Source organism: Bos taurus, chromosome 24 (assembly GCF_002263795.3).
Source record: "Bos taurus isolate L1 Dominette 01449 registration number 42190680 breed Hereford chromosome 24, ARS-UCD2.0, whole genome shotgun sequence".
NCBI classification, from domain to species: domain Eukaryota; kingdom Metazoa; phylum Chordata; class Mammalia; order Artiodactyla; family Bovidae; genus Bos; species Bos taurus.
In genome coordinates, this window is record NC_037351.1 from 33,293,241 (window position 1) to 33,320,768 (window position 27,528).

Consider the following 27,528-nt stretch of genomic DNA (forward strand, 5'->3'; position numbering starts at 1 on the left):
TTTTTTTAAATATTTATTTGTTTGATCCCTGGGTCAGGAATCTCCTGGATCCCCTGGAGGAGGAAATGGCAACCCACTCCAGTGTTCTTGCCTAGGAAAACTCCCATGGACAGAGGAGCTTGGCGGGCTGCAGTCCATGGGGCCACAAACAGACAAGACTGAGTGAGAGCACAAACAAAACCAGCAGTTGGTTTATTTCCTTGGCTGCAGTGGGTCTTAGTTGCAGCATGTGGGATCTAGCTCCCTGACTAGGGATTTTACCTGAGCCCCCTGCACTGGGAGCATAGTGTCTTAGCCACTGGACCACCAGGGAAGTCTCACCACTATCTGATTTTAGAACATTTCCATCAGCCCCAAAAGAAACCTTGTACCCATAATCACTCCTTCCTCCCTCCCCCACTCCTGCTGACCCAGGTAATCCTCTTTGTAGTTCTGCAGATCTACCTCTTCTGGAGATTCTGTATGTACAGGGGTTACGCAGTAGGTGGCCTTTTGTGTTAGAATCCGGTTTGTGAGTAGTTCATGTCCTTCTATCAAAGCTGCCCTCCCTGGTAGCTATGCATCTGCCTGGAGGAGCTGGCGGGGCAGGTGTCCTGAACATGAAGAAAAGCCGGGGGTGGGAAGAAGGCTGCCCAGACATCTGCAGGTAGGCCAGGGAGCTCCAGAGAGGGAGCAGGAGAGAGGTGGTCCACACTCTTGCAGAGCCCAGTGGCCACATCTAAAGTTCATTTTTTAGCCAAAGCCCTTTATGATTCTCAAGCCTTCAGTAAAGTCTGTTTCCCATCACAGCCTGCTATTGGCTGTCCTCCGGGGAATAAAGGGCCAGGGTCTCCCATTTGTGGTGAAGCTGGACAGGGGAGAGGAGGAGTGGTCACCACTGTCCAGCTGGTGCTTCCACTTTAAAAAGCTTTCAGCTCCCAAAACTGTCCTCCTCTCTCCGGAGGTCTTGAAGGTACAATGGAGTCAAACTCGTCATTATACTTGTGTGTGTTGACTACTTATCACATGTTCCTTAGTAAAGTGCTCTCGCCTGGAAAGAAGGAGAGAACCAACATGGCCATTTGAGGGTTCAGTTCCTGCAAAACAGATTCACGCCCACAGGTGACAGACGACAGGGATCAAGAGAGTCTTCCGTTATGAAAGGAGAAAAGATGGCCCCAGTGTCCCACTTTTCCAAGAGCCCAGGCCATTTGCAATGTGATGGGGCCAATTCCCCACTGCTCAGATCTGAGTCAGCCTTGTGACTTGCTCTGGATGATAAATGCAGTGGAAGTAACCCTGCCCATTTTGAATTAATGCCTTATTAGAAGTCTTGGACACTTCCACTTGCATTCTTGGACTTAATCCTGCCAAGCCAGTTTAGCAAGAATGCCCCCTCCCTCCACTTGGTACCTGATCGAGTTTCCTCTTGGTATTTTTCCATCCACTGACTCCCTTGCCCTGCCCATTGGCTGTAAATCCCCAGCTGCTTCCGTTGTATTCCAAGTTGCATTCAGTCTTTACCTCCTGTTATCTCAAGCTGTCTTGACCCCTATTGCAATAGTCTTAAATTAAGTTTTTCTTGCCTGTTTAACTCTCTCTGATGCATATTTTCATTGACCACTTCCATTGTGAGAATTAGTCTGGATGACCTGTTGGAGAATGAGAGACCATGTGGAACAGAAGTCAGTCCTCCCAGCTGAGGCCATTCTAGACCACCTACCCTCAGATAACTGCAGTCACGTTAACAAGCCAGGTCAAGATCAGATGGACCCCGAGGCTCTTGAGAAAGAGTAAATGTCCCGTAGTTCACTCCACAATGATTTACAGTGAATTGATTTGCAGCAATATGGCTCAGATGGTAAAGAATCTGCCTGCAATGCAGGAAACTCAGGTTTGAACCCTGGGATCAGGAAAATCCCCTGGAGAAGGAAATGGCAATCCATTCCAGTATTCTTACTTGAAGAATTCCATGGACAGAAGAGGAGCCTGGCAGGCTACAGTCCATGGGGTTGCAAAGAGTCTGACATGACTGAGCAACTAACACTTTCACAGAGAAGAAAAGCAGAGCAGAAGGACCTTTAAAAAGAGCCTCTGCCCTGAGCACCATGGATCCTGCAGGGTGTTATGGCTCCCGGGGCATTAGTGAGGGGGCAAATGTGTGTTTTTGGCCGCTGTTCCCGGAAAGGAGGGAATAGAGCTGCAGCTGACTGCGTGGGTATTGCAGCCATCGGGCAACAACACAGAAGGGAGGGAGAGAGGTGCCTTGGGCAGGGAGGGACCGGCTAGCGCTGGGGCTGCCCTCCTGGGATGTGTCAGCTGGGAAGCGATCAAGTCCTATATTCCAAATCCCTTCAAGTGAAGGCATTAGGACTGAGTTGTCGATAGCAGGCGAAGAAGTCTGCATTATCAGCAGCAGAGCCTCAGGCTGGTGTCACCCGTTGAATGTTCTCCTCCCAGTCTGCCCCTCCCCCCGCCTGGACCTACTGTTCTCCACACAGCTTCTCTCACCTCCTCAGCCCTTTTTTTTATTTTGGCCAATTGTGGTAAAAGATACATAAGATAAAATCTATCATTTTAAACCATTTGTAAGTGTACACTTAGGTGCATTCACAGTGTTCAAAAAACAAAGATCATGGTATCCGGTCCCATCATTTCATGGCAAATAGATGGGGAAACAGTGGAAGCAGCAACAGACTTTATTTTCTTGGGCTCCAAAATCACTACAGATGGTGACTGCAGCCATGAAATTAAAGGACTCTTGCTCCTTGGAAGAAAAGCTATGACCAAACTAGACAGCATATTAAAAAGCAGAGACATTACTTTGCCAACAAAAGCCCATCTAGTCAAAGCTATGGTTTTTCCAGTAGTTATGTATGGATGTGAGAATTGGACCATAAAGAAAGCTGAGTGCCAAAGAATTGATGCTTTTGAACTGTGGTGTTGGAGAAGACTCTTGAGAGTCCCTTGGGCTTCAAGGAGATCCAACCAGTCAATCCTAAAGGAAATCAATCCTAAATATTCATTGAAAGGCCTGATGGAGAAGCTGAAGCTTTAATACTTTGGCTATCTGATGTGAAGAGCTGACTCATTGGAAAAGATCCTGATGCTGGAAAAGATTGAAGGCAGGAGGAGAAGGGGGTGACAGAGGATGAGATGGTTGGATGGTATCACCGATTCAATGGACATGAGTTTGAGCAAGCTCCAGAGTTGGTGATGGACAGGGAAGCCTGGTGTACTGTAGTCCATGCGGTTGCAGAGAGTCGGACATGACTGAGCAACTGAACTGAACTGAACGGGATTGTACAATCATCACTGATGTCCATTTCCAGAATTTTTTTTTTATTATCTCAAGTAGAAATTCAGTACCCATTATATAATAACTCTCCATTCCCTCTATTCCTTCCCTATCTCCTAGCTCCCAGCAACCCCCTTTGGAACCTCTGTTCAACCTTCTGTGTCTATGGATTTGCCTAGTCTAGGTATGTCATGTGAGTGGAGTCATATATTTGTCCTTTTGTGTCTCTCCAGCACTTTATTCTTTTTAAAAATTTTTAATAGAAAGATTAATTGATTTACAATAATTTGCTGGTTTCTGCCATACCTCAACATGAATCAGCCACATGTTACAGCATGTGGGATCTAGTTCCCTGACCGGGTATCCTGACATGAGAGCCTAGCTTGCGATTGCGGAGTCTTAGCACTGGACCACCAGGCAAGTTCTTGCACTTTCTTTAATACCCGTCCCCCTTCCTTTGGCCTGCAAGAGTTGGGTTGCATGACTTTGGCCTTGAGGTGTCCCTGTTCCCATCAAATCCCCAAACAAAACAAACAAGTCACTCTTCCTGGTCACTCTGAGCAGGGCTGGGAGGACACCCCACCCTGCATTTTCTTCTCTGCCTTTGAGTCCAGCTGTTCTCACCCATGCCCTCTGCAGCCCTGGCTGCTCCCACTGCAGGTGGATGGAGAGCATGGATGGCACCATGGGCCTCAGGTTTGTCTCAGCAATCCCCAGAGAGTAGGGTCCACATTCTTTGAGCAGCTCCAAGGGGCCTGCCCAGTGTGAGGTCAAAAACTCAACGAGTAAGTTGAGCTTCAGTAGCCGAAGCCCTGACTTGAGGTGAGTTGGAATCAGGCCAGCCCTGTGGGACTGGAACAACCCGATGGAACCTGAGGCCTGTAGACACCTTGTCTGTCCAAGGTTGGTGAGGCCAAGGAGATGCTGGGGAAGACGCAGAATATTGCTAAGTTTCCACCTTCTGCTGCTCCTCCCTCACAGACACGCAAACATACACACTTGCTCACTCACAGACACTCATGCACACCTGCCTTGGGGACTTATGTTTTTAAAGCCTGAGGTGAGAGGTTTACTCCAGCTATTAATCAAAAATGTGTTCTAGAAGACCCTGGGGGCCATGAACAGTGGGATCAAAGGTAACACTGAGAAGGAGAGAGGGAGTTTTCCCCAACTTCCTAGAGGGTACAGCGCTGCTCTGGCCCTTCAGCACACTGGGGACAGTCCCGGGGGCCTGTGGACAGGGGCTGCGGTGGCCCTTGAGGTGGGGAGGCTTGAGGGCCTGTGCTTCCCTGAGGGGGTGTGGGGGGAAGGGCTGGCAGCTTGTTGTTGCGTGTCCCCCCTCCCAACCCCACCCCGGGGACTCTTCGGTGGTCTTCCATCAAATCAACTTTGCCCCCAGTGGGAGACCAGATAGTAAATCCACTTTGTCCTCAGACGTGGAATTTATTTTCTTTCTTCACTTTCATTGTGAAGCTGATTCTTCAATGTTGAGAATTCTCTACCTGCCTTTTCTTGGTTAGGGGGGTCACGGCTGCCTCTGTTGGACAGGGGGTTCCGGGCAGGAGTGGAGGAGCCCCATGGAGCCCCAGTTCTTTAAAACGGGAGGGGTAAACTAGTCTCCTCATAGATTTGTGGAAATACTTAAGTGGGAAAAAGTTATGTGTGTGTGTGTATAAGTATGTGTAAACACACATTCACTGCACATGTATGTATGTTTATGTACACGTACCACATATAGACCATCTGTGGATGTATGGGGCTTAGATGGCACCCAGCACATCATAAGCCATAAATGTTACTGTTGAATCTTATCATCACCTGGGACTTTCCCTAGTGGTTGGCTTTCTGTGGCAGGGGACTTGGGGTATCCAAGTAAATGAAGTGTGACCATGAGGTAAAGTGACTTTAAAATCTCTTTGCACTCACATATCCCAGTGAGTGTGGAAGGTTACCTAGAAACCTTCATTCATTTCTTTAGGAAGTCATAGAACAGAGTGGATTCCATTCTCTACACGTTCACAAGCGCCAATCTCCGATGGCTCTCTGCACCACCGAAAACCATGGTTGCTCAGGCTGGTTCATGTTCCCAACTTGTGCAAACACTTTCACTCTCTTGGGCTTCCCTGGTGGCTCAGATGGTAAAGAATCTGCCTGCAATGCAGGAGACCCGGGTTCAATCCCTGGGTTGGGAAGATATCCTGAAGAATGAAATGGCCACCCACTCCAGTATCCAGTATTCTTGCCTGGAGAATCCCACAGACAGAGGAGCCTGGCGGGCTACAGCCCATGGGGTCACAAAGAGTCGGACACGACTGAGAGACGTAACCCAACACCCACCTCTTACGTAAAGGGAAAATGGAAGCTCTCAGATGAGAACTGTCACCTTCCCAGTCTCTTCCGGACAAACCTGCTCCCCTGAGCTCGCCTCAGCCCTGCTTTTCCCTGTGGAGAAGTCCCTTCCTGCTGCTCATTTTGATTCCAGCCCCACCTGCCTCCTCAGGAAGCCGAGCTGCCCTCTCTTGGTTATTTAAACTTTCCCTGACAACTGGCTTTAAACACCCTCAAGTCTTTCAACACAACAACAACAAAAAAGGAGAACAAAAAAAATGCTGAATTGGACTTCGTTCTTTAACCCAGTCACCAGCAAGCTCCCCAGGTATCACCAAAACATCCACTAATGAGACAAAGCCGAGGGCGCCAGCTGCTGCCCTGGCCGGGAGGAGAGAACAGCAGTATCCGGAATTCAAAACCAGGAAGACAAGGTCAGAGCTTGCCAAGAATTGCAAGTTTGGTTTGATGAGGGTATCTCAGGTGGGGAGTAGAATCAGGTAATCATGGATCAGTTCAAAGAGCCGGACAAGACTGAGCGACTGAACAACAATGTTGGATCAGAGTCCCACAGTCCAGGCTGGGCGGGGATGGCAAGGTGAAGGGACTGAAAAATCTTTAGGGACAAACAGGTGATGCTTTTCACAGAACAGCTGTCTTGCGGGGGAGGTTTCCGTAGGAAACACTTTGCTTGGGAGTCCCCTAAGAGTAAAGAAACGCCAATACAGACAGTGGAAGGGCCCTGCCTTGTGACTTGTGACTTCAGGCAGTAAGGTGTAGTTTCACTTCCCTCTGTCCAGGCTGAGTGCGGGTAGAAGGTTTGGTTCTCAGCCTCAAACTTCTGCCCTAGCTCCTTCCTCCTGTTCATGACTCTACTTCTCAAAAAACCCCCCCAAAACAAGAAATAAACAAAAAAGCTCTTCTCTGCCTGCTGATGCCCCTTCCTCCCCTCCTACTCATTCCTGCACCTGCCTTGGGAAGCAGGACTCACTGAGCCAAGCCTGGATGCCACAGAGGCCTCATTATCTCCCTGTCCAGTACCAGAGGTCAGCGCTTGGGGATAACTTGGGTTTAAAGAAGCAGCAAGGCACCTAGCACCCATCTGCCGCCTCTCCCAGATCCTGAGTCCCAGAGGGCAGTCAGCACCAGTGTTTGCCCAGCAGTGGGGACAAGAAAGGAGCGACTCCCTGGGAGTGAGTCGGGGAGAGTCAGTGAGTGAAATGCTATGGGAATCAGGAGGACACTTCCGGCTGAAACGAAACAGACAGGCTGGGAGCAGGAAATGGAACCAGCACACAGTGCATTGTTGCAGAAAGACACTTTCTTGTCATGTCTCCGAGTCTCCTGAGATCTGAACTCATGCCTAGGGTCCGTCGTGGGCAAAAGCAGTCGGTCTCAGCCCTTGCCTCTTACTCCAAGCTCTGCAGCCCAGGGCCTGGCTGGTCTGACTCAGGCCAAGCTGGTGAGTGGAGCCTGGAACTCTGGGTGAAATTGACCCAGTGGCCAAGGGTAGGCTTTGCTTAAGGGGTTCAGTGAGCAGAAGGCCCTTCCTTGACAATAACCGTGCCCCCACCTCAGTCTCGGGGGGTAAAGTGCTGGCTTCAGGTCTTTATCTTTCCCTCTTTAGCCTTCAGGAAAGTGACCTTTTGTGGGAAGGAGGAGGTGCTGGGAGAGCGTCTGAAAGTCAAGGTGAAACAGGACTCCCTGTGTCACTGGGCTTCTCCAAACTCCTTCCAAGAGGTGACTGACCACCTTCCAAGAGGTGACCTCCTGCCCGGCCTCCACCAGGTAAAGATGCTTCAAGAGCTGGTCCCTGCACCCTGCCGCACTCCTTCGTATCCACCTTGCTCTGGCCTCCACCACCACCCTCTTCTCCCCCAGCTGGTGGCTGAGGCAGGTGGCTCCTTGCTGTGTCTCTGCTCTGCAGCCCCAGCCCACCCCTCCTCGCCTTGCTCAGAGCTGTTCCATTTCCCTTGGATTTCTAGGGAGCTTGTTCACGCTCTACCCCCCTGACCATAGATAGCATGGCCTCCCGATCCTCTGAGGGACCATGTAACCCAGCTGCACCCCAGGGCTCTAGCAGCCAGCTGCCCCATGGGATAGGACTCATCTCATTGGACTCACAGGGCCTCTGATGATCCCTCCACCTCTACCGTCTGCCCGCTGCCCTCCCGTCACCCAGCTCCTCTGAAGGGTCAGGTGCAGACCTGCCTTTACCCAGCTGCCTGAGCACAACAGTCAGAGAGGTGTCCCTTCCTCCACACTTGTGCCTTGGACACAATTTGGTGAGTGAAGCTACGGCTGAATTGCAGCCTCCCAGCACCTCCTCAACTGGGCACCTGGGCAGGGTGCAGCCACACAGCTGTGCCCTACATGGAGACGCTGGGTCACCTACCCTGGGAACCCAAATGAGTCAGTGTACCTTCCTTCTCTGGTCCTAGACATCATATCTGTGCTCCAATAGCTTCCCCTATAGAGCAGGACTTTTTAATTTTTTGCTAACTCAGTTAAGTTCAGTTATAAAATTGATGATGGCCATTTATGGAGCACCTACAGGTATTTCTTGTAGCATCTCATTTGAGCCTCCAGAACCCCTCTGATGGGAGGTATTAAGGCCCCTAGCAGGCCAGCAGAGAAGGCAATGGCAACCCACTCCAGTATTCTTGCCTGGAAAATCCCATGGGCGGAGAAAGCCTGGTAGGCTGCAGTCCATGGGGTCGTGAAGAGTTGGACACGATGGAGTGACCTCACTTTCACTTTTCACTTTCATGCATTGGAGAAGGCAATGGCAACCCACTCCAGTGTTCTTGCCTAGAGAATCCCAGGGACTGGGGAGCCTGGTGGGCTGCCATCTATGGGGTCACACAGAGTCGGACACTTCTGAAGCGACTTAGCAGCAGCAGCAGCAGCAGGCCAGCACCCTTCAGTGGCTGGCTGGAGGTCCCCTGGTCTGCTGGCCCCAGAGTCTTCTCCTTTGCTTCTCTGCTTTCCTTTCCCAGGGTTGCCCCCTCTCGACTTTCAACTGGCTGCTGCTGCTGCAAGTCATCATTTCTGATCTGGGCCCTCCTGTTTCTGGCTGTTGCTCTTCCCAAAAAAATCTCTTGCCAGCTGTCTCCCCTAGAAAACTGCTCCTGCCTCCTTCTAATGGGCTTCTCTGGTGGTTCGGACAGTAAAGAATCTGCCTGCAATGCAGGACACCCAGGTTCAATCCCTGGGTTGGGAAGATCCCCTGGAGAAGGGAACAGCTACCCACTCCAGTATTCTGGCCTGGAGAATTCCATGGACAGAGGAGCTTGGGGGGCTATAGTTCATGGGGTCGCAATGAGTTGGACACAACTGAGCAAGCATGTGTCAAGCATCATCACATGCTGAGAACAGCCTGCCCAGGGGGGTGACTCTTTCGTGATGCTTTATTTGATGCAAGCAATATTTACGTGGCCAATTGCATGTGCTAGATGCTGTGCTGGGTGCGTAGGGGTATGGCAGCTGATACCATTCCTGCCCTCATGATCCCTGTGGTCTAGAGTAACAGTTAATGACTGTGAAAGGGCCTCTCTGCACCTCTGATGCGGGCCCAAGTGCTGTACATGACGCCTGGGGGCCGAGGCACAAATTGTCTCCAACAGCTCGTAACCCCTAAGCCATTCCTTGGCTCTACCTTGTGAAGTGGGTCTCGCTGCCAGCTGATGGCCTGCCCGAGGTGAACTTGGCTTCGCCTCAGAGCAAAACAAATGTGCATTTCCTAGCCACACACTGACCGGAGGGACAGCAGCCAGGAACATGCGGAGCAGAGGGGCAAAGAGAATTTGTGTTAATTGTACCGCCTGTGGAAAAGCCACACACATGTGCACAATGAGAAGCTGACAGATTGAACGCTGGCGGACACCCACCCTGGCCACGTTACCCTCACCGTGATCTTTTCTTTTCTTTTCTTGTTTTTTATGTGGGCCATTTTTAAAGTCTTTATTGAATTTGTTACAGTTTGTTTACGGTTTTGGTTTTGGCTTACCGGCCACAAGGCACGTGGGATCTTAGCTCCCCAACTGGGGATGGAACCCGTACTCCCTGCATTGGAAAGTCATCTTAACCATTGGACCACTGAGGAAATCCCCTTTAATTTTGCGGGGCCCTGGTCATGTTACTGGAGGAGACCCAGGTTCAATCCCTGGGTCGGGAAGATCCCCTGGAGATGGGAATGGCTCCCCACTTCAGTATCCTTACCTGGAGAAGTCCATGGACAGAGGAGCCTGGTAAGCTACAGTGCATGGGGCCACAAAGAGTTGGACACGACTCAGTGACTTTCACTCACATGCTTATATGGAGGAATTGTACCTCTCAGATTTTCATGCATGCAAATGTCCGTGGAACCTTGTTGAGATGCAGATTCTGCATGTGTCACAAGGCCCCAGGGGATGCTGACGCCCTGATCCTCAGACCACACTTTGAGCAGCAAGATGGAAGGAGGAGATGATACATAGCACCATCCTCGCCAGGTGTGTCTTCAGGGTTCAGTCAGCCCTGTTTTTGCAGACTTTCTAGAATATCTATCTAGAAGTCTTGATGCAGTGTGGGTTGTCAGAGCTAGCACTCCCTGCTTGGGCAGTAAGAGGACCATGCCCTTCAATGATTATTTTCTTCTCTTAGAGCTTTTTGGCTCATCTGTTGCCTTGCACTTGCCGTCCTGGAAGCCACGTTTACACTCGCGTTGACAATATGTGACCCAGATTTATCGTGTGGATGTTTCCTCCCCTGTCGGGCCCTCAGCTGGGACCTGGCCAGCAACTGTCCTGACAGCCCCCAGATGAACTCAGGCTGTCTCTGGAGGAGGGGAGACCCCCAGAAACCTCTCTCTTTCAAGAACTCCTTCTATTGCTGGACAGATACTTCAATTAATGGGTAACAGAACTACTTGGCTCAAACCTGCTCAGTCCCAGCCCACCCCGCCTCCTCACGTGCAGACTGCAAGGGAGCCGAGAAGGCTTCAGGGAGAATGAGTTATAGAGGCAGCCAGGGTGTGGGGGGGTGAGGGCTGGCCATTCAGTACTGCACCGGAAATGTCTGGGAGAGACAGTTCAGCGGTGAGGGCGGTAACCAGACCTATGTGCTGCTGGGATACGCAGGGGACTGGCACCTTCTGCCACCCCTGTGCCTGCATCAGCAAGGCAGGGTTGTGCTATGGAGCAGTTTGTGTAGGGTAAGGGGTGGCCCCAAATGGGCCTGCTGGGTGGACCACAGAAAGAACAGAGGAGTTTCTGATCAGGAAAAACAGCCAAGGAAAATAAACAGCTTTGTGTTGTGTGTGGGTTGCTTGCTTGAGGGTAGGTTTGACTGAGCAGGGGGAGGGTGTGGGTAGAAGGGAAAGGAGGGACCCTACTAAGTGTCACTGGGCTGAGGTTCCAAGGCTTTTAGGGGGCGGGAGACTGACCCTTCCTGGCAGGGCACACAGCGGGGCCCATGGCTTCGGGACAGGCTGGCTGCTTTACTGGCTTCGGGCTCTAACAAGACTTCACAGTCGGGCCATCAGAAGAGAGGCACCCCTGGTCCACGAGGCCAGGCTGGGAAAGCTAAGTCAGGTGGAGCGGCTTCCTGCTGTCCGACGGGCACATGGCTGTGGTGGGCTTCCCCACACACGTGGCCTTTGGGAGAACAGCAGGGGCTTCAGGGAGCCCTTCAGGGAGCAGGGCCTGCAAGGGGCCTGAACTTGCTCCTGTGGTGGAGGGTAGAAGGGGGCAGAGCCTCAGGATCTTCTAGAATAGTCTGCCTTCTCTCCACACAGGCTCAGGCTGCCTCCACAACTCTGGACCAAAGGCCGAGCGAGGATGGGAAGTGACTGGAAGGCGCCAAGTCACAGGGAGGCTCCAGCAGTGACCCTGGTCCCCTAGTCTCCACCTGGTTCTCCCTTCCCTTCAGAAAGCTCATCAAATGGACAGGAAATAGAGAGACCTCTGGACAACATCTTTTGTTCTAAGCCTCCCGCCCAACTAAATTAAAACCAATAAACGCCTCACTTAACAGACCCACAGGTCAAAATAAACTTTTAAATTAAGTCTTAAAAAAAATAGACCCACAACTTTGTAAGTCTACCTTCTAAATACCCAAATCCAAACTGCCCCAAACCGAAGAATGTTAGCCTGACTTTAAGACAGGGGGAGGCTGCAGGGTGTAGCCCAACACACATCTGAGCTGGTGGCCTGTGTCACCCATTGGATGTCCCCCCAAGCTTGGCAGGAGACTCAAGGTGGAGGGACGGCAGGCAGCCACCTGGAGGCAATTTCTAATGCAAGTGACCTGGCTTCTATGTAAGGCCTTGCACCTGAAGAACTTCCCTGGTGGCTCAGATGGTAAAGAATCCACCTGCAATGCAGGAGACCTGGCTTCAATCCCTAGGTCAGGAAGATCCCCTGGAGAAGAGAATGGTTACCCACTCTAGTATTCTTGGCTGGAGAACTCCAAGGACAGAGGAACCTGGTGGGCTGCAATCCATGAGGTCGTAGAGTCAGACATGACTGAGTGACTAACACTTTCAACTAGTAATTGACGAATCAGGCCAAAGAGGTCACGTTCATCATACCTCTTGACAAAATCATCTCACAACTGAACGCAGTTAAGGAAATCTGTTTGCAAAATATTTAGGACTAAACTTGGTTGCATGTCCTGTGTGCTCTCTCCCTCACCACTCTTTGAATTCCTCCAACCTGTGACTGTCAGATTCTTTCAAACCCTGCTAAGTAAAGCTGGGTACACTCTGTTCCCCCATCATCCCTTCTCTGGGATGAGATGCTCTGAATCTGTATGTGGGATTGACGTGGAGCTGGTGGCATCTGCAAGGCAGGGTGAGGGGTGACTGCTGAGACTTACATGTCTACACATACATGGGTAGAGAAATCATAAAATATTTTAATTCTCTTTTTGCAGGGCCACAGGCTTCCTTGTGTCAGGTGAATCCCAGCAGGCACCTCTCTCTGGCAGCTACGAGGTGATGACATGTTGAGGGGCCTCCGTACAGGTCGCCCCAGTTAATCGGTACAAGTTGCAATGAAACCTCTGCACTAACAGCCCCGGGGACATGGTGACGCTAAGAGTTGCTGCCTCTTTGATTGACTTAACCTCAGCTCAAGACGCAGTTTGTCTCAGCGGTCAAAAAGTCTCGAAACACCAATCATGCATCTTACCCCTATTCTGGATTTTATAAAACACTTTATATATATACATATATATATAGATATAGATAGATAGCACAAGAAATGTGCCTGCGATGCACTCTAACATAGAGCACAGGAATACACCCCACGGAGCCCAACCCCAGCGTGTCCACAGGAGAAAAGTGCGAAGGTTCAATGCACACACGAGGTGTGACAGTGGAAAGGTGCAGAGTGCCGCGCCACACCTCTCCACGTGGCCCATCTGACGGTGACAGCTTGTCACCTCTGTCCCGCTAGTGGTGATGGGAGCAGGAACAGAAACTCTGTGATTAGGATATCCATGTGGTTTGGAGAGAGTGATGGTTATCCAGAGATTTATCTAGAAATAACTATTGAAGGTCAGTATGCCTCCAGGCTGGGGTCCGCGGGTGGGGCTGGCTTTGCAGGTGGAGGCTGATTCGGCATCTCTCAAACACACAGACTCTCACACTTCTCCATACACTCCTCCGAGGGAAAGTGCACTTCCAACAGCGGCTACAAAAATAGGTTGGCACGCTCTTTTGATACAGTGAGGGAATCTTCTAGAAGCTTTCCCCCTACTTCCACAAATTCTCTTCCCGGATCTGCTCTAGAACTTCGCACTCCGACTTGGAACGGGTCCAGAGAGAAGGCCCTGGACCACGCCTGCAAGGTCTGGGTGTGGCTGCGAGGAAGTCCCAGAGGGGCCAGCAAGGGACTTGTACTCGTGCTAGGGGGCAGCCATCTTCTGGACGGGTCTCCCCTTCCTGGTTGAGCAGTAATCCGCTCACTGCCCATCTCGTCTGGCCAGATGAAAGACTCCCTGAAAAGTTCCTGGTACGGCTTCTGTACAGAAACAAATGTTGAGAGGAAAAAAAGTTTGCTATGTTGAGCTCTAGTTTTGCATTTCCAGTAGTATGGCGCTACCACTCCGGGCTCAGAAGAAATGGTCCCCGGCCCTCCCAGGAGGCCTGTGCTAGGAGCTCTGGACCAGGCGTCTGTAGTGGGGCATAACTTCGTGCTCTGGGAGGTGAAGGGCAAACTCCAAGGCCACCAGCACTGGGAACTCAAAGGCAATCAGTTCTCGTCGATTCAGCCGGAACTTCTCTTCCAGTTTCTGCAAGAAAATGTAAGAAAACCAAAAGGCTTTTAGCCTTGAAATAAAAATCCTAGGTTTTCTCCATGTGTAGTCTCTATATCCATCAGCCAGCATTTACAGAGAACCCCGTTATGGGCAAGACTGTGGAGGAAGAAAGGGAGGTGTCAGCTGTGTTTCCTGCTCGCAGTCCTAGGGCAGAAGGACTCATACCTCCTGAGGATCCACAGGCTGCCGGGAGCCTGACATACATCCCATGACTTCATTTAATCCCTCAATAATCTTACGGTGTCAGTGGTTTTTCAAATTATTTATTTATTTATCTGGCTTCACCAGGTCGTAGTTGCAGCATGTGGGATCTAGTTCCCTGGCCAGGGATCGAACCACGGCCCCTTGCTGTGGGAGCATGGAGTCTTAGCCACTGGGCCACCAGAGAAGTCCCTGAATACACTGAATTTTAAAACAGGCATGCATATAACTGTCCAAGAAGGTCAGTGTTTCCTTGCTTTGATGACATTCTACTTTAAAAGCAAGGACATCGAAAAGTCTACAAACAATAAATGCTGGAGAGAGTGTGGAGAAAACGGAACACTCCTACATTGTTGGTGGGAATGTAAACTGGTACAACCACTATGGTGAACAGAACGGAGGTTCTTTAAAAAACTAAAAACAGAGCTACCATTAGACCCAGCAATCCCATTCCCGGGCATATACCCAGAGGAAATCATAATTCAAAAAGATACATGCATACCAGTGTTCATTGCAGTGCTATTTACAATAGCTAAGACATGGAAGCAACCTAAGCGTCCATCAGCAGAGGAATGGATAAAGAAGACGTGGTACACACATACAATGGAATATTACCCAGCCATAAAAAGAAGGAAATAATGCTATTTGCAGCAAAATGGGTGGACCTAGAGATTGTCTTACTGAGTGAAGTTGGCCAGAGAAAGACAAGTAACATGATATTGCTTGTACGTGGAATCTAAAAAAAATGCTAAGGTTCATTTGTACAAAATGTACATTACGTACAAAACAGAAAGAGTGAAAACAAACCTATAATTACCGGGGGAGAAAGGAAGGGAGTAAGGCAGTGGGAGATTTTGATTGACATATACACACTACTTCATATAACACAGATAAATTACAAGGACCTGCTGTATAGCACAGGGAACTCTGCTCAATACTTCTGTAATGGCCTATATGGAAAAAGAGTGGATACTATGTATATGTGGGGGCTTCTTAGGTGGTGCTAGTGGTAAAGAACCTGCCTGCCAATGCAGAAGACATAAATGATGCAGGTTCGATCCCTGGGTCGGGAAGATCCCCAAAGGACAAAAAGGAAACCCACTCCAGTACTCTTGCCTGGAAAATCCCATGGACAGAGGAGCCTGGTGGGCTACAGTCCACAGGGCTGCAGAGTCAGACACGACTAAAGTGACTTAGCGTGCACACACGCACAGACTGTGAATAACTGATTCACTTCGCTGTACACCTGAAACTAACACATTGAAGATCAACTATACCCAGATAAAAAAATTTTAAAAAATAAAAGAAAGATATTACCACTTAATCAAGCCCATGCCCTTCCCCAAAAAGGAGGTGGCCGAGGTCACAGGAGGCCAAGGTGTGTTGAGCCAATGTGACTGATGGACACTGTTGGTCACAATGCCCACAAGACCCCTGGCCATCACAGTGGCTTCTGTGGCTTTTAGAAGAAGCTCACCCCTCTCAGTGCCTGAATATGGATTTTTATGGCCAGACCCAATACTAGGGATCTCCCATCTCTCTGTTCTAAGACAGCCCAAGATGTGGGGTCTGACATTTGCTGCAGAAGGGCCAATCTCATGGTCCTGGTCCCTCAGCTGGTACTAAAGATCAGAATTCTCCCAGGCAGGGTCACCAGTCAGGCTTTCTGAGAGACCAGTGCTGGCCTGGAGCATGTGCTCCCACTCCAGCCAATCAGGACTCAGGCCACTTACGTCAATTAAATGCTTGACTTCATGCTTTTTGAGGTCGCTTCCGATTTTGGCCGCTAAGAGCACGCAGGCACCGGCACAAAGCTTCCGGTTCTGTTTGTTCAGTTTTCCCTTGAGGGCGAGCTTCTCAAAGTAGACAAAGGCCATAGCCACCGTGGGCTCCTCGAGGCCACAGTCCTCCTGAGCGAGCTTCCGCATCTCTCGTTTCAGGCTACAGAAAAGCGGGAAAGAGGGAAGAGTCTTGTTAGAATATGGAGTTTCAGAGGACTGCAAAGAAAAAGACTATCCTGTCTTAAAAGCATCTTCTCTTTCTCAATCTCAAAAGGGTGATGTGGAATGGGAGTTGATCTCTATAAGCAAGATTTATGTTATATGTGGGCAACACACTTAAGAGATCAAACCAGTCAATCCTAAAGGAAATCAACCCTGAATATTCATTGGAAGGACTGATGCTGAAGCTGAAGCTCCAATACTTTGGCCACTTGATGCAAAGAGCCAACTCCTTGGAAAAGACCCTGATGCTGGAAAAGATTAATGGCAAGAGGAGAAGGGGGTGACAGAGAATGGGATGATTGGATGGCATCATTGACTCAATTAACATGAGTTTGAGCAAACTCCGAGATAGTGAAGGACCAGGGAAGCCTGATGTGCTGCAGTCCATGGGGTTGCAAGGAGTCGGACCGGACTTAGTGGCTGAACAACAACAACAGACTTAAGTCACTGGGACTTTGAACCCTTCTCTGTTGGTTAGCCTGTATTAGACCATGTCGGTTCAGGACCATGGTGAACTCAAGTGGACAGCTGAGGGTCTGGAAATGGAATAGAGCCGTTCACAGTGACAGGAGGAAACAAAGGTCATTCCAGAGAGATAGTCACTGAGATAAATTAGGTACTTGGTATCAGCTCTGCTGAAGATCACTTATGGCCACTAACTATGGCAGAAGAGGCCTTCGACTAAGAGTGCAGCAACCAGGGGAGGGAGGCCCCCGAGGGAGGGGACATATGTATACCTATGACTGATTCATACTGATGTATGGCAGAAACCAACACAAGATTGTAAAGCAATTATCCTCTAATTTGTTCTTGTTCGGTTGCTTGGTCATGTCCAGCTCTTTGTGACCCCATAGATTGTAGCATGCCGGGCTTCCCTGTCCTTCACCATCTCCCGGAACTTGCTCAAACTCATGTCCATTGAGTTGGTGATGCCATCTAACCATCTCATCCTCTGTTGCTCCCTTCTTTCCCAGCATCAGGGTCTTTTCCAATGAGTCAGCTCTTCTCATCAGGTAGCCAAAATTAAAAATAAATAACATTTTTAAAAAAGGGTGCAGCAACCAACATTCCTATGAGAATTGCCTGGCCAGCCGACCAAGTATGAATAGTTAATTTTTCTTACTTCTTGACTCGGAACATGCCAGAATCAAATCAGTATTGGGATACGTACTCACATGTAGGTTGGCACATGTTCCAACACTGTATTTGTGTATAGTTTAGCCTCCATTACCTACCACACACACACACACACACACACACACTCTCAAATCTTGGCACACAGTCACCACAACACAGGTCAGCTTCTCTCCAGCCCAGCAAGACCGGCAGATGTGGGTCACCGCAAGGCCGATCCAATCCTCTGCAGGGGAAACTGGGGCCTGATTTTGCTTTGGCTGTTTTGCTGATGGCTTACAGATAGGGCTTGGCTGTCACCTCTGGACGGACGACTGTGGGTAGAGTTATCTCAAACCCTATAATGCCAGCTCTTTTCTGTTTTGCCTGCATTTAAGGAAGCAGGGGACCGAACGTTTCCTATTCTGACTTTCCCATAACATAAATCTTACTGAACTGTGAGCCACAGAGAGTATGAAATGATTCCTTCATGAGCAACCTCCTCCCCCACACCCTGATCCTTGTCAGCTCGTGTCCAGCCTCCCTTGGCTCTCACACTTCCGGGCGCTGGTCAGCCAGCATCGGACGAGCCTCTTTAATTAGAGCTGAACATGACCTGTTTCACTTCCCCAGAACAACAGAAGAGCCGGCATACAAAGAGTGAGCTGAGGACGTGCTGGGGGAAGGGCCTGGGGGGAAGTTCAGGTGGGGGCCCAGCCCCAGTGTGCGTGTGTGCTTGGCTGTGTCCGACTCTTTACGACCCTCTGGACTGCAGCTGGCCAGGCTCTCTGTCCGTGGGATTTTCCATCCCCACCTACCTCCGAATTTTGCTGAGTGTTAACTTAATGTGAGGGAACTTCTCCTTGAAGGTCTCGTTCATGTCCTTCTTGAGATCGGAGGGCTTCACATAGTCAATCACTGTGGTCTGAAACAGATCGGGCCATGTGAGTCACTCCTTAAAATACGGGTCATGGGTCATAATCACGTGCAAGTCACAGCCAACTTCTAACACCCCCACCACCAGCAACAGGGAACCCAGGCCAGAGCCATCTCGAGGGCTCCACCGGATGCAGGAGCCCGTTGAGGCAGGACGGCTGCAGGTGGATGGAAACAAAAGCCCAGTCATCAGCAGGACCCGGCGACATTTAGAAACCCTGGCCGCCGGAGCCAGTGCCTGGCAGACAGTCACGAGGTTTGTGATGATGTGAGCAGGTTCAAGCAAAGACACTCCATCTTTCGTTGGGTGCCAAAGCCGGGTGAGTCCCCAGTGAGGATATTCCAGGAGCTGGAGGTGGGATGGGGGATGACTGGATCTCACCCATCTGTCTTACGTGTAGATACATGCAATGCTTCTTTCCACCTTTTTTTGGTGTATGGGATACTAGTTCCCTGATCAGGGATGGAAATTGGGTCCCCTGCAGTGGAAGCATGGAGTTTTAATCACTTGAACTGCCAGGGAAGTCTCAGCACAACACTTCTCTTGAAAGAAGCCTCCCACTGCCGAAAGAAAAGTTTTCAAGTGCCTTCCAGCCACCCTAACCTTATGGAGGAGGAAACAGAGGGTCAGAGAGGTGACCAAGCTTGTCCCCACTGAGGAAGGGCGCACTGCTTTCCTGTTCTGAATCAGACTGAAAGGGTAGTGGTTAGTAGCAGCCAGGAGCAGCTCCAGGCGGCTGAAGGTGGAAAGGGTTGGGGGGCAGAGGCTGGAGGCTCCATGTCCAGCGAGTCAGGCAACTTGCAAAAAGTGGCTTAACCTCCCTGAGCCTCACCCTCCTCTTTGCTGCAGAAGATAAGAATCTGCTTCACAGATTTCTCTCAAAGACCAAACAAAGAGAACCCAATGTATCTAAAGCACAGTGGAGAATTTTATCAAGAAGACAACAGGGAGATGGCAGCCAACTGGGCTGTGCTCCTGTTCCACTGCTGCTAAGTCACTTCAGTCGTGTCCGACTCTGTGCAACCCCATAGACCGCAGCCCACCAGGCTCTGCCGTCCCTGGGACTCTCCAGGTAAGAACACTGGAGTGGGTTGCCATTTCCTTCTCCAATGCATGAAAGTGAAAAGTCAAAGTGAAGTTGCTCAGTCGTGTCCGACTCTTCTCGACCCCATGGACTAAAGCCTACCAGACTCCTCCATCCATGGGATTTTCCAGGCAAGAGTACTGGAGTGGGGTGCCATTGCCTTCTCTGCCTGTTCCACTGAGTCAGTGTCTAAGGGCGGGGCCTTGCTCTCAGCACTGTGATCTTGCCCAGGTGGTTTTTATGCAAATCAGATCCTCCTTTGCCTCACCTGCAATGTTACTTCTGCAGGATCATCTTCCCTATGTCCCCAGGTGGACTTGCCTAAATCCTAGTCATCCCCCTTCGCTATACGCTATAGCTTAGATAGCCAATCCCCTTCCAGACACCGCGCTGTCCTTCCCAATTCCTTCGCAGCTAGGATTCCACACACAATTCCAGTTCCTCTGGGGTGACGCACTGGTGTTAGAAAGCAGAGTGGAAGCAGAGGCTGGGCTTCTGTTCTTTCTGCTGCCAAGAGGAGTGGTGGCAGAAGCCCTGGAGTCCCAGTTTCCATTCTGTGGGTGTGGACCACAGCAGGGCAGCATGGATCCAGAGCTGGCAGCAGTGGCAGCGTCCTGACCATGCAGGTGGCAGGACTGTCATATCTGGAGCTGATGGCTGGTGCACATTCCCCTGGTGACCTGGTTCTGCAGTACAGTTTGGGGATCATTCCTGAAATCCCAATTCAGGCTGTTTCATCAGCCTCCCCAGTGACGACAGGCCATTTAGTACCCTGTAAAAAATGCCTTTCTTCTTAAACTAGCTTGAGTGGATGCTGCACTTCATAACTGAACCAGCAGACACTGTCCTCGTTGATGGCATTTACCCCTATTGTAACACGACATCTCTGGGGGGACATGGGATGACAGCAGAGCTGTTTCCCCTAAAGGCACTAATGTCATCTCTTCACTGCAGCCCTGGGGACCTCCCACGCCACTTCCTGACCAGCTCTAGCTTTAAAACAACCCAGTGAACAGCAACAACCCAGCCCAGCTTGCAGCCTTGAAGGTGGGGCCAGGAGGGCTCAGGCCATCCCAAGTCTGGACCTCACAGGAGAGGTCCTTTATTTTTACACGCAGCCTCATTCTAGCTCTTAGGGGTACAGAGCTAGGGGCTTATTTTTCCTGGTGGCAGGATGAGTGGATATGTATATTTGTTTCCACACTGGACACTTGAGAGGAGGGCAGAGGGAAGGCCAGTGAGTTGATGCTATGAGACCCTTGGCCCCCAGTGAGGGCTGCACATGATCAAGCCCTCAAATTCATTTTCTTGGTGGCAGAATTCTGAATCCTGGCTCTGCCACCCGAAGTTGCAGAGGTGGCCTTCTCTGATGCCTTCTGGGGGAGGTTTCCAGCCACTCGACATCTGGGCACCAGTGCAGGTGGTTTCAGCTCCCTGTGCCTGCTTCTTCCTCTGGCTTCTCTGTCACATGCTTTACGTTGATGGTTGCGGGGCACCAGCTGTGCAGGCTGCTCGCGATCAGGTGCTTGGGGCACGAAATCGTGGTGGCTGCGTGGGCGGCCCCCAAAGTGACAGTCTGCTCCCAGGCCCTTGCCCACACAGCATGCCTGTGGGCCACAGTTCCAGGCTGGCCCAGGCGCCAAGTACAGGAAGACTTGCTCAGAGCCCAGGAAGACCCTGCAGTCAGATTTCAGAGGACAAGAGGCCTCGCTGTCCTCAGCCCTGGTTCCCTCGAGGGAACACTTTCTGGGAACATAGCAGCTATGGTCCCGTGTGTCTTGAGGGAGCCTACGACAGCCTCTAGAGGCTGACCTCCCCACATTCCCTCCCCCTCCCTAGAGACAGCTGTCCTCTTCCCGGTGATGGGCGTAAGCCGAGGGGGCAGTACTCAAGGCTGAGTTGCAGTGCGACCCCAGCCACTCACTTGTTCTGGCTCGTGTGTGTATGGTATGTGTGTGCGTGTGCACGCTCAGTCATGTCCAACTTTGCGACCCCATGGACTGTAGCCCGCCAGGCTCCTCTGTCCATGGAATTTTCCAGGCAAGAATACTGGACTGGATTGCCATTGCCTTCTTCAGGAGATCTTCCCAATCCGATCCAGGGATCGAACCCTTATCTCTTGTTTCCTGCATTGGTAGGCGAGTTCTTGACCACTAGTGCCACCTGCGAAGCCCAAGCCTCAAGAGAGAATGAATTAACCAGGAGGCCCATGCTTTGTTCCAAGTCGCCTCTCCCTCTAATTGCATAGTTTATGAAGACTCGCACCCAGACCCAAGTCTGGGTTTTGCCACTGCACGTGCATTCCTAGGAATCAAACTGCTAGTAAATGGGCTGTGGGCCCCTCCTGGCCTGGGACAGAGCAGGTGGCCACTGTGTTCAGTGCCATCAAATTCCCGGCCAGGGGACTGGCCAAGTGCAGGGGTCCTTGTGGCCCCAGCAATGGCCAACAGCTGGGCCAGGCAGGCTATGTGAGGGACAGGCAGCGCCATCCTTGGCGCCCACAATTTGCAGAGGAGGGGTGAGAGATGGCTTCCGTGTGCTTTCTCACAGCTGCTTGGTTGCAGGGACGCTGTGTGTGCACAGATGCAGAAAGAAGAAGGGAGGTCAGCTGGGAGGAGGAGACCATCCAAAACGCAGAAGGTCCAGGGGTATGCAATTCAGAAAGGAGCCCTGCTGGGCCTGCCCTGCCGGGTACAATGGCAGAGTTAGGGAGGCCAGCCTGGGGCTGATGCCCGCACCCCTTCTGAGATAACAGGAAAGGGCGGTAAGGCCACAACCTAGTGATCCAGTTGGAAGGATCTACCACATCTACCGGAGACGCCGAGACACCCTTGCTTTATTCAGAAACAAAGGCTTGACTCATCCTGAGAGAAGGGAGGGAGCCTCCATGAGGAGCTAAACGTGGGCCCAGTTCTGGCCCACAGCAGCTGCCACGATGTCCCAAGGTAAAGGTCTCTCGGGGTGAGGGTAGGGGGCAAGCAGCGGGGAAAGCGAGGCAGTGTGTCAAGGGGGGCACTTGCCCCAGAAACAGTGCTGGAATGAGGGGCTTGGAGCTAACAGGTTGCTGCTCTGATTCCCAGAGAAACAACAGAAAAGGTGCTTCCACCCGGGGCCTGGTAGGGTCCCCTTCCTTCCGCCTCCACTTCCGGGCCTCACACCTCCCTGGGAATTCTCAGGGCAGCTCTGAACAGACGTGAGCTTGCAGTTGAAGCTGCTAGTGCTCGCCTTTGGGTGGGAGGAGCCCCCGGGGGCAGGAACATTCCAAAGGAGCCAGGTTCCAGCCGCAGGGCTGCCTGTCACCCAGGAGGCACGGGTGAGCTGTGCAGCCACCCCTTCACCCTGAATCTCACTTTCCAGGGCCTGTGACTCGGAGGATACAGGCAGTGATGGGTGCAACTCTTTTGACACCTAGAGCCACGGCCTCCACAGCACTCACCCGCTGTCCACGGGGCTCCAAGGCCAACTGGGCATCGGAAAGCAGACATGCCGTGCTCGCTAAGGAAAGCAGAGCCCCAGCCCTGCATGACATCTCTGAAACCACACACAGCCGGGCATTCCAGCTGCTCTCTGTTTACGCCTTTTCCCTGTGCTGTGTGCTCTGTGCTCAGTCCCGTATGACTCTCTGTGACTCTGTGGACTGTAGCCCATCAGGCTCCTTTGCCCATGGGATTCTCCAGGCAGAACTACTAGAGGGGGTTACCATTTCCCCCTCCAGTGGATCTTCCCTGACCCAGGGATCGAACCCATATCTCCTACATTGGGAGGCAGGTTCTCTACCACTGTGCCACGAAGGGAGAGGAAAGCAAGTCACAAAGAAACTTCAGGAATGAGGGCACAGGCAACACGGCCTGGGGCTGCATTTGTTGCTATTTCTACCCACCGATTCCAAACACAGGATCCTGGATCTAACCTCTGTCCTGTCCCCTGAAGGGGAGCAGCTCTTTAGGCTCTCTCACTGAAATGAAATGCATTGCTTCGAGGAAAGCCACACAGGGAAAGCTGCCTTTGTCAGAATTACACCATCACGTGGGCTGGACAGGTGTGCAAAGCATGTCCACAGTCTCAGATATGTGACAGGCATTCACGTGGTACCACAGAAACTTCTAGAGTCCTGCCTCCACCCTGTAAGCCTCAGGCAACCACTAATGTACTTTCTGTCTCCATAGACTTGCCTATGGTAGATATTTCATGAAGATGGAATCATGCACTGACACTGTGGAGATGTGGCCCCCAAGGTCACACCCAGCCAGCTTATATTTGGATGTACTTCTAAACGCTCGCTTCTTAAGACGGTGGTCAGAGCACGAGCTGATGCCCGTGTGTGCAGTGTCATGGTCAAACTCAGTGTGATAATCGAAAATCTGACACAAATACAGAGAAAGGGAGCAGATGCTACAACACCTTGGGTGAAACCTAAAACAATGTTTCACATTAGTTTTACAAGAAAAAACAGATTAAAAAAAACCCAAACCACAATACTGATGCATGCTGCCACATAGATAACCCTTGAAAATGTAAGTGAAAGAGGCCAGAGGCAAACGGCCACATGGTTGCACAATTTTGTGAATATACTAAAAACCACTGAATTGCACACTTTAAAGAAGTGAGTTGTACAACACGTGAATTACTATATAACTAATAAAGCTCTGGGGCTTCCCAGATGACTCAGTGGTAATGAATCCGCCTGCCAATGCAGGAGACACAGGAGACTGGAGTTTGATTCCTGGGTCGGGAAGATCTCCTGGAGGATAAATGATAATCCGCTCCAAAATTCTTGCCTGGAGAATCTCATGGACAGAGGAGCCTGGTGGTCTACGGTCCATGGGGGTCACAAAGAGTTGAACATGATTGAGCAGCTGAGCAAAGCAAGAGCAAAAAAAGCAAACAAAGCTCTTACCAAAAAAAAGAAAAAACCCAAACCCAAAGTGGAAAACAAAACCCACCATGACACAATAAGGCATTTTAACACTTAACCAAAAGTCAGCAGGCCTCAAAGCCCCACTGCTCAGTGTCTATGCAGGTGACTGGCGGGGAAGTTCCAGGGCCCCTTTCAATCTCCAGAGAGGCCTAGCAATGGTATGTTGGTGACGCTGAATCACTTTCCTTAGAGAGGGTCTCCCAAATTAAATAAGCTCCAGGCACTCTGAAACCAGGGGGCCTGGAAAGAGCCTTGCAAGGGAGGGGCCCTTGGACTCAAAACTGCTTTAGCTTCTCAATAAATCCACCTGCAGACAGGTAAGTAAGTGCCCACATCACCCAGAGAGCTTTCAATGAAAAAGAAATAAGGAGGGAAAGCAGAATCCAATCTCATGGAAGGCTGGGTTAATCTGCCTTTTATTGCTTTCTATTCCCTCCTGCTCAGCATCTCACACTGTCCTGAAAAATTAAGTTCTAAGATATATTCCCATAAACCTGGGGAGATGCTGAGATGGGAGGAGGGGCTTTTCTGGGAGTCTTTAGAATGTAATATTAAGTAAATCAAAGAACAGGCACTTTACCACAGAGGTCAAGCCAAGGGATGTCCTCTTGAAATGCAAATATGCTAAGTCACTCAGTTGTGTCCAACTCTGCGACCCCATAGACTGTAGCCTGCCAGGCTCCTCTGTCCATGGGATTCTCCAGGCAGAAATACTGGAGTGGGTTGCCATTTCCTCCTCCAGGAGATCTTCCCAATTCATGAATCAAACCCGCATCTCTTGCATCTCCTGCATTGGCAGGCAGATTGTTTACTACTAGTGCCACCTGGGAAGCCCCTGAGATGTAAATATCTACAGACATCATAAAGGTTGCAAGTCGGCATCCTTTCTGATGTCAAAACAGTTCGTGAGAGCTACCTTCCTGAGAGAGGAGAAGGATCCAGAAATCCATTCACAGAACATTAATTTTTTTGGCTTTATCTCAATCAGCTCTTTCACTCACTTTCTCCTCTGAATTGCTCTCCACACCCATAAAGAGGAAAAAAAAAAAAAAAAGCCCACTACCAACGTGGCTGCCAGGTTCTAATGATAAATAACCACTGTCAAGGGAAACGTAAATTACAGGCCAGGAGGCGCACAGGGCAGGAAGCACCGGTTTGGGGAGCCGGGGTGGAGGGTGCTGGCCCTCCCTCTCCTCATTGAGAAACCACCACGAAGCTCAGGCCCTACAGGAACCTGCTTGCAGCCAGCAGACTCGACAGGCTTGCGTGCTATCTTTTTTTAAAAACAAGCTTTTATTTTATATTGGCGTATAGCCAAATACAAATATTGTGATAGTTTCAGGTGAGGACAAATGGACTCAGCCACCATGTACACATATCCATTCTCCTTCAACAGATTTTCATGTTCTGGCATCATCTTCTAGAAACTTTAAGGCCAAAACCCAGGCACAGCTGCAATCTGATTTCCATCCTGCCCCAGGAATTTTTTTTTTTTTGGTTCAAACTTCTTTGCCCTTTCACAGTGGCAAGTATTGGGAGTGACTTGCTTGGATCAAAGTTTAAAAACACAACTGGAACTAGGAATGCAAGGCTGGCTTCAAAGGGTTCCTCTGAAACTTTGTAAATAACAGCCTTCTTTCTCAGCCTCAGGGAATGCTCAACTCTGGAACCCTCCCACTTTGGGGGATGTCCCGTTGCTGGTGATGAGTGGCCCTTTTATCGTCTATGGAGAACAAACGTGAACCTTCAACTACACCCTGGTTGGTAGACATCACCTCCACTATGACTCAGAAAGCCCACCCCCCAGGTATTTACCCAAGAGGAATGAAAATCTATGTCCACAGAAAGGCTTGTATGGGAATGTTCATAGCAGCAAGATTCATAATGTCCCTAAATGTAAATAATGCAAGTGTCCACCAAAAGCAGAATGGACAAATAAGTGATGGTCTATCCATACAATGGAACCCTACTCAGCAATTAAGAAAAACAAACTGCTGATTCATGCAACACGAGTGAATCTTACAGATATTAAGTTGTGTGAATGAAGACAGATTTTTTTAAAAAGCACATATTGACAGGACACGATTCCGTTCCTATGAAATTCCAGTAGAGGCAAAACCAACTTTGGTGACAGAAGTCAGAATGGCAGTTGTCTTTGCTGGGAGCAGGCATGATGCAGAACAGGATGGAAAGGGGAGAACTTCCTTTTTTAAAAAAATTAATTAAAATTTAAAACATTTTTTGGCCACACTGCATAGCTGGATCTTAGTTCCCTGACTGGGGGTTGAACCCATGTCCCCTGCATTGGAAGCACGGAGTCTTAACCACTGAACCACCAGGGAAATCCCGAGGGAACTTTCTAAATGGACAGATGTGGTCAGAGTGGAGGATGGAAAATTCATGGAACTATACACTTTCAATGGATACATTTGATTAAAATTACATCTTAATATGAAAAGAGAAAAACAATGACTGCTGCATGATTTAATGGGGTAAAAGGGCTAGCTCGTCACTGTGAAGGTAGCTTGATTTTGTAGAGGCCACACCAACACCTCAGACCCTGAAATTCCACACGTACAGGACCACCCCAAAACCCGGAACAATCCCTGGTTCCTAAACCTGGGCCTCTGCTGGGCTGACTAAACTTAAACTGCGCTGGGTGCCTAGCAGGGTCAGGCCTAGGGTGGCAGGACCTCAGCGGCCTTGGAGGCTGATATTTAGGGAGGTGGGTGGTGCTGCTCAGACGGTCAGCCTGTGAGGGACTTGCTAGTCCCTTGCCCAAACTCCACAGCTGGGAGCCAGGGATGGGGTCAGAGGGGTTGGGCTCACAGGACTTACGTCTGCCTGCAGGGGCACCCTGCCAATCACGAGGGGTCACCTGTGTCAGTTCTTCCTGCCCACCTACAGACAGGTGCCCCACACCCTCAAAGGGGGCCCTCAGCAGCCTGGATCAGGTAACCCTGTCCACCTCGGTGCAGGTGTGCTCAGTTGCTTCAGTCACGTCTGACTCTTTGCAACCCCATAGACTGTAGCCTGCCAGGCTCCTCTCTCCATGGGATTCTCCGGGCAAGAATACTGGAGTGGGTTGCCATCTCCTCCTCCAGGGATCTTCCAGACTCAGAGATCGAATTTGCATCTCTCACGTCTCCTGCATTGGCAGGTGGGTTCTTTACCTCTAGCACCACCATCCACCTTAGTGGATCCAGCTTGGCGCCTATTAACAAGTGCAGCTCTCTGTGCAAGGGGTTAAGTTAATGGATTAAACTTGTCAGGATCATCAGTTTATGGACTTTCCCGTGTGTGTGCCTGTGGGTGTGCACGTGTGTGCTAAGGGTGGCAACTGTTACTGCTCAAAATACCCAT

The 27,528-nt window shown here is 50.4% G+C and overlaps 1 protein-coding gene and 1 long non-coding RNA gene across 3 annotated transcripts in view; one reads left to right on the top strand and one right to left on the bottom strand.

The window, feature by feature from the left end:
* The first annotated feature begins 7,962 nt into the window (after positions 1 to 7,962).
* Positions 7,963 to 13,277, top strand: LOC132343769 (uncharacterized). The gene is made up of 2 exons (XR_009492714.1): positions 7,963 to 10,501; positions 11,382 to 13,277. It is a non-coding gene; the product is annotated as an uncharacterized lncRNA (long non-coding RNA).
* Positions 12,768 to 27,528, bottom strand: part of CABLES1 (Cdk5 and Abl enzyme substrate 1) — a 102,220-nt gene continuing 87,459 nt past the window's right edge. For both annotated transcript variants that reach the window (XM_024984431.2, XM_002697726.5), the window contains 3 exons: positions 18,045 to 18,151; positions 15,844 to 16,051; positions 12,768 to 13,882 (listed from right to left, as the gene is read on the bottom strand). In XM_024984431.2, coding sequence (XP_024840199.1) covers positions 13,742 to 13,882; positions 15,844 to 16,051; positions 18,045 to 18,151 — 456 coding nt within the window. In that variant the 3' untranslated portion in view covers positions 12,768 to 13,741. The remainder of the gene's footprint in view (positions 13,883 to 15,843; positions 16,052 to 18,044; positions 18,152 to 27,528) is intronic.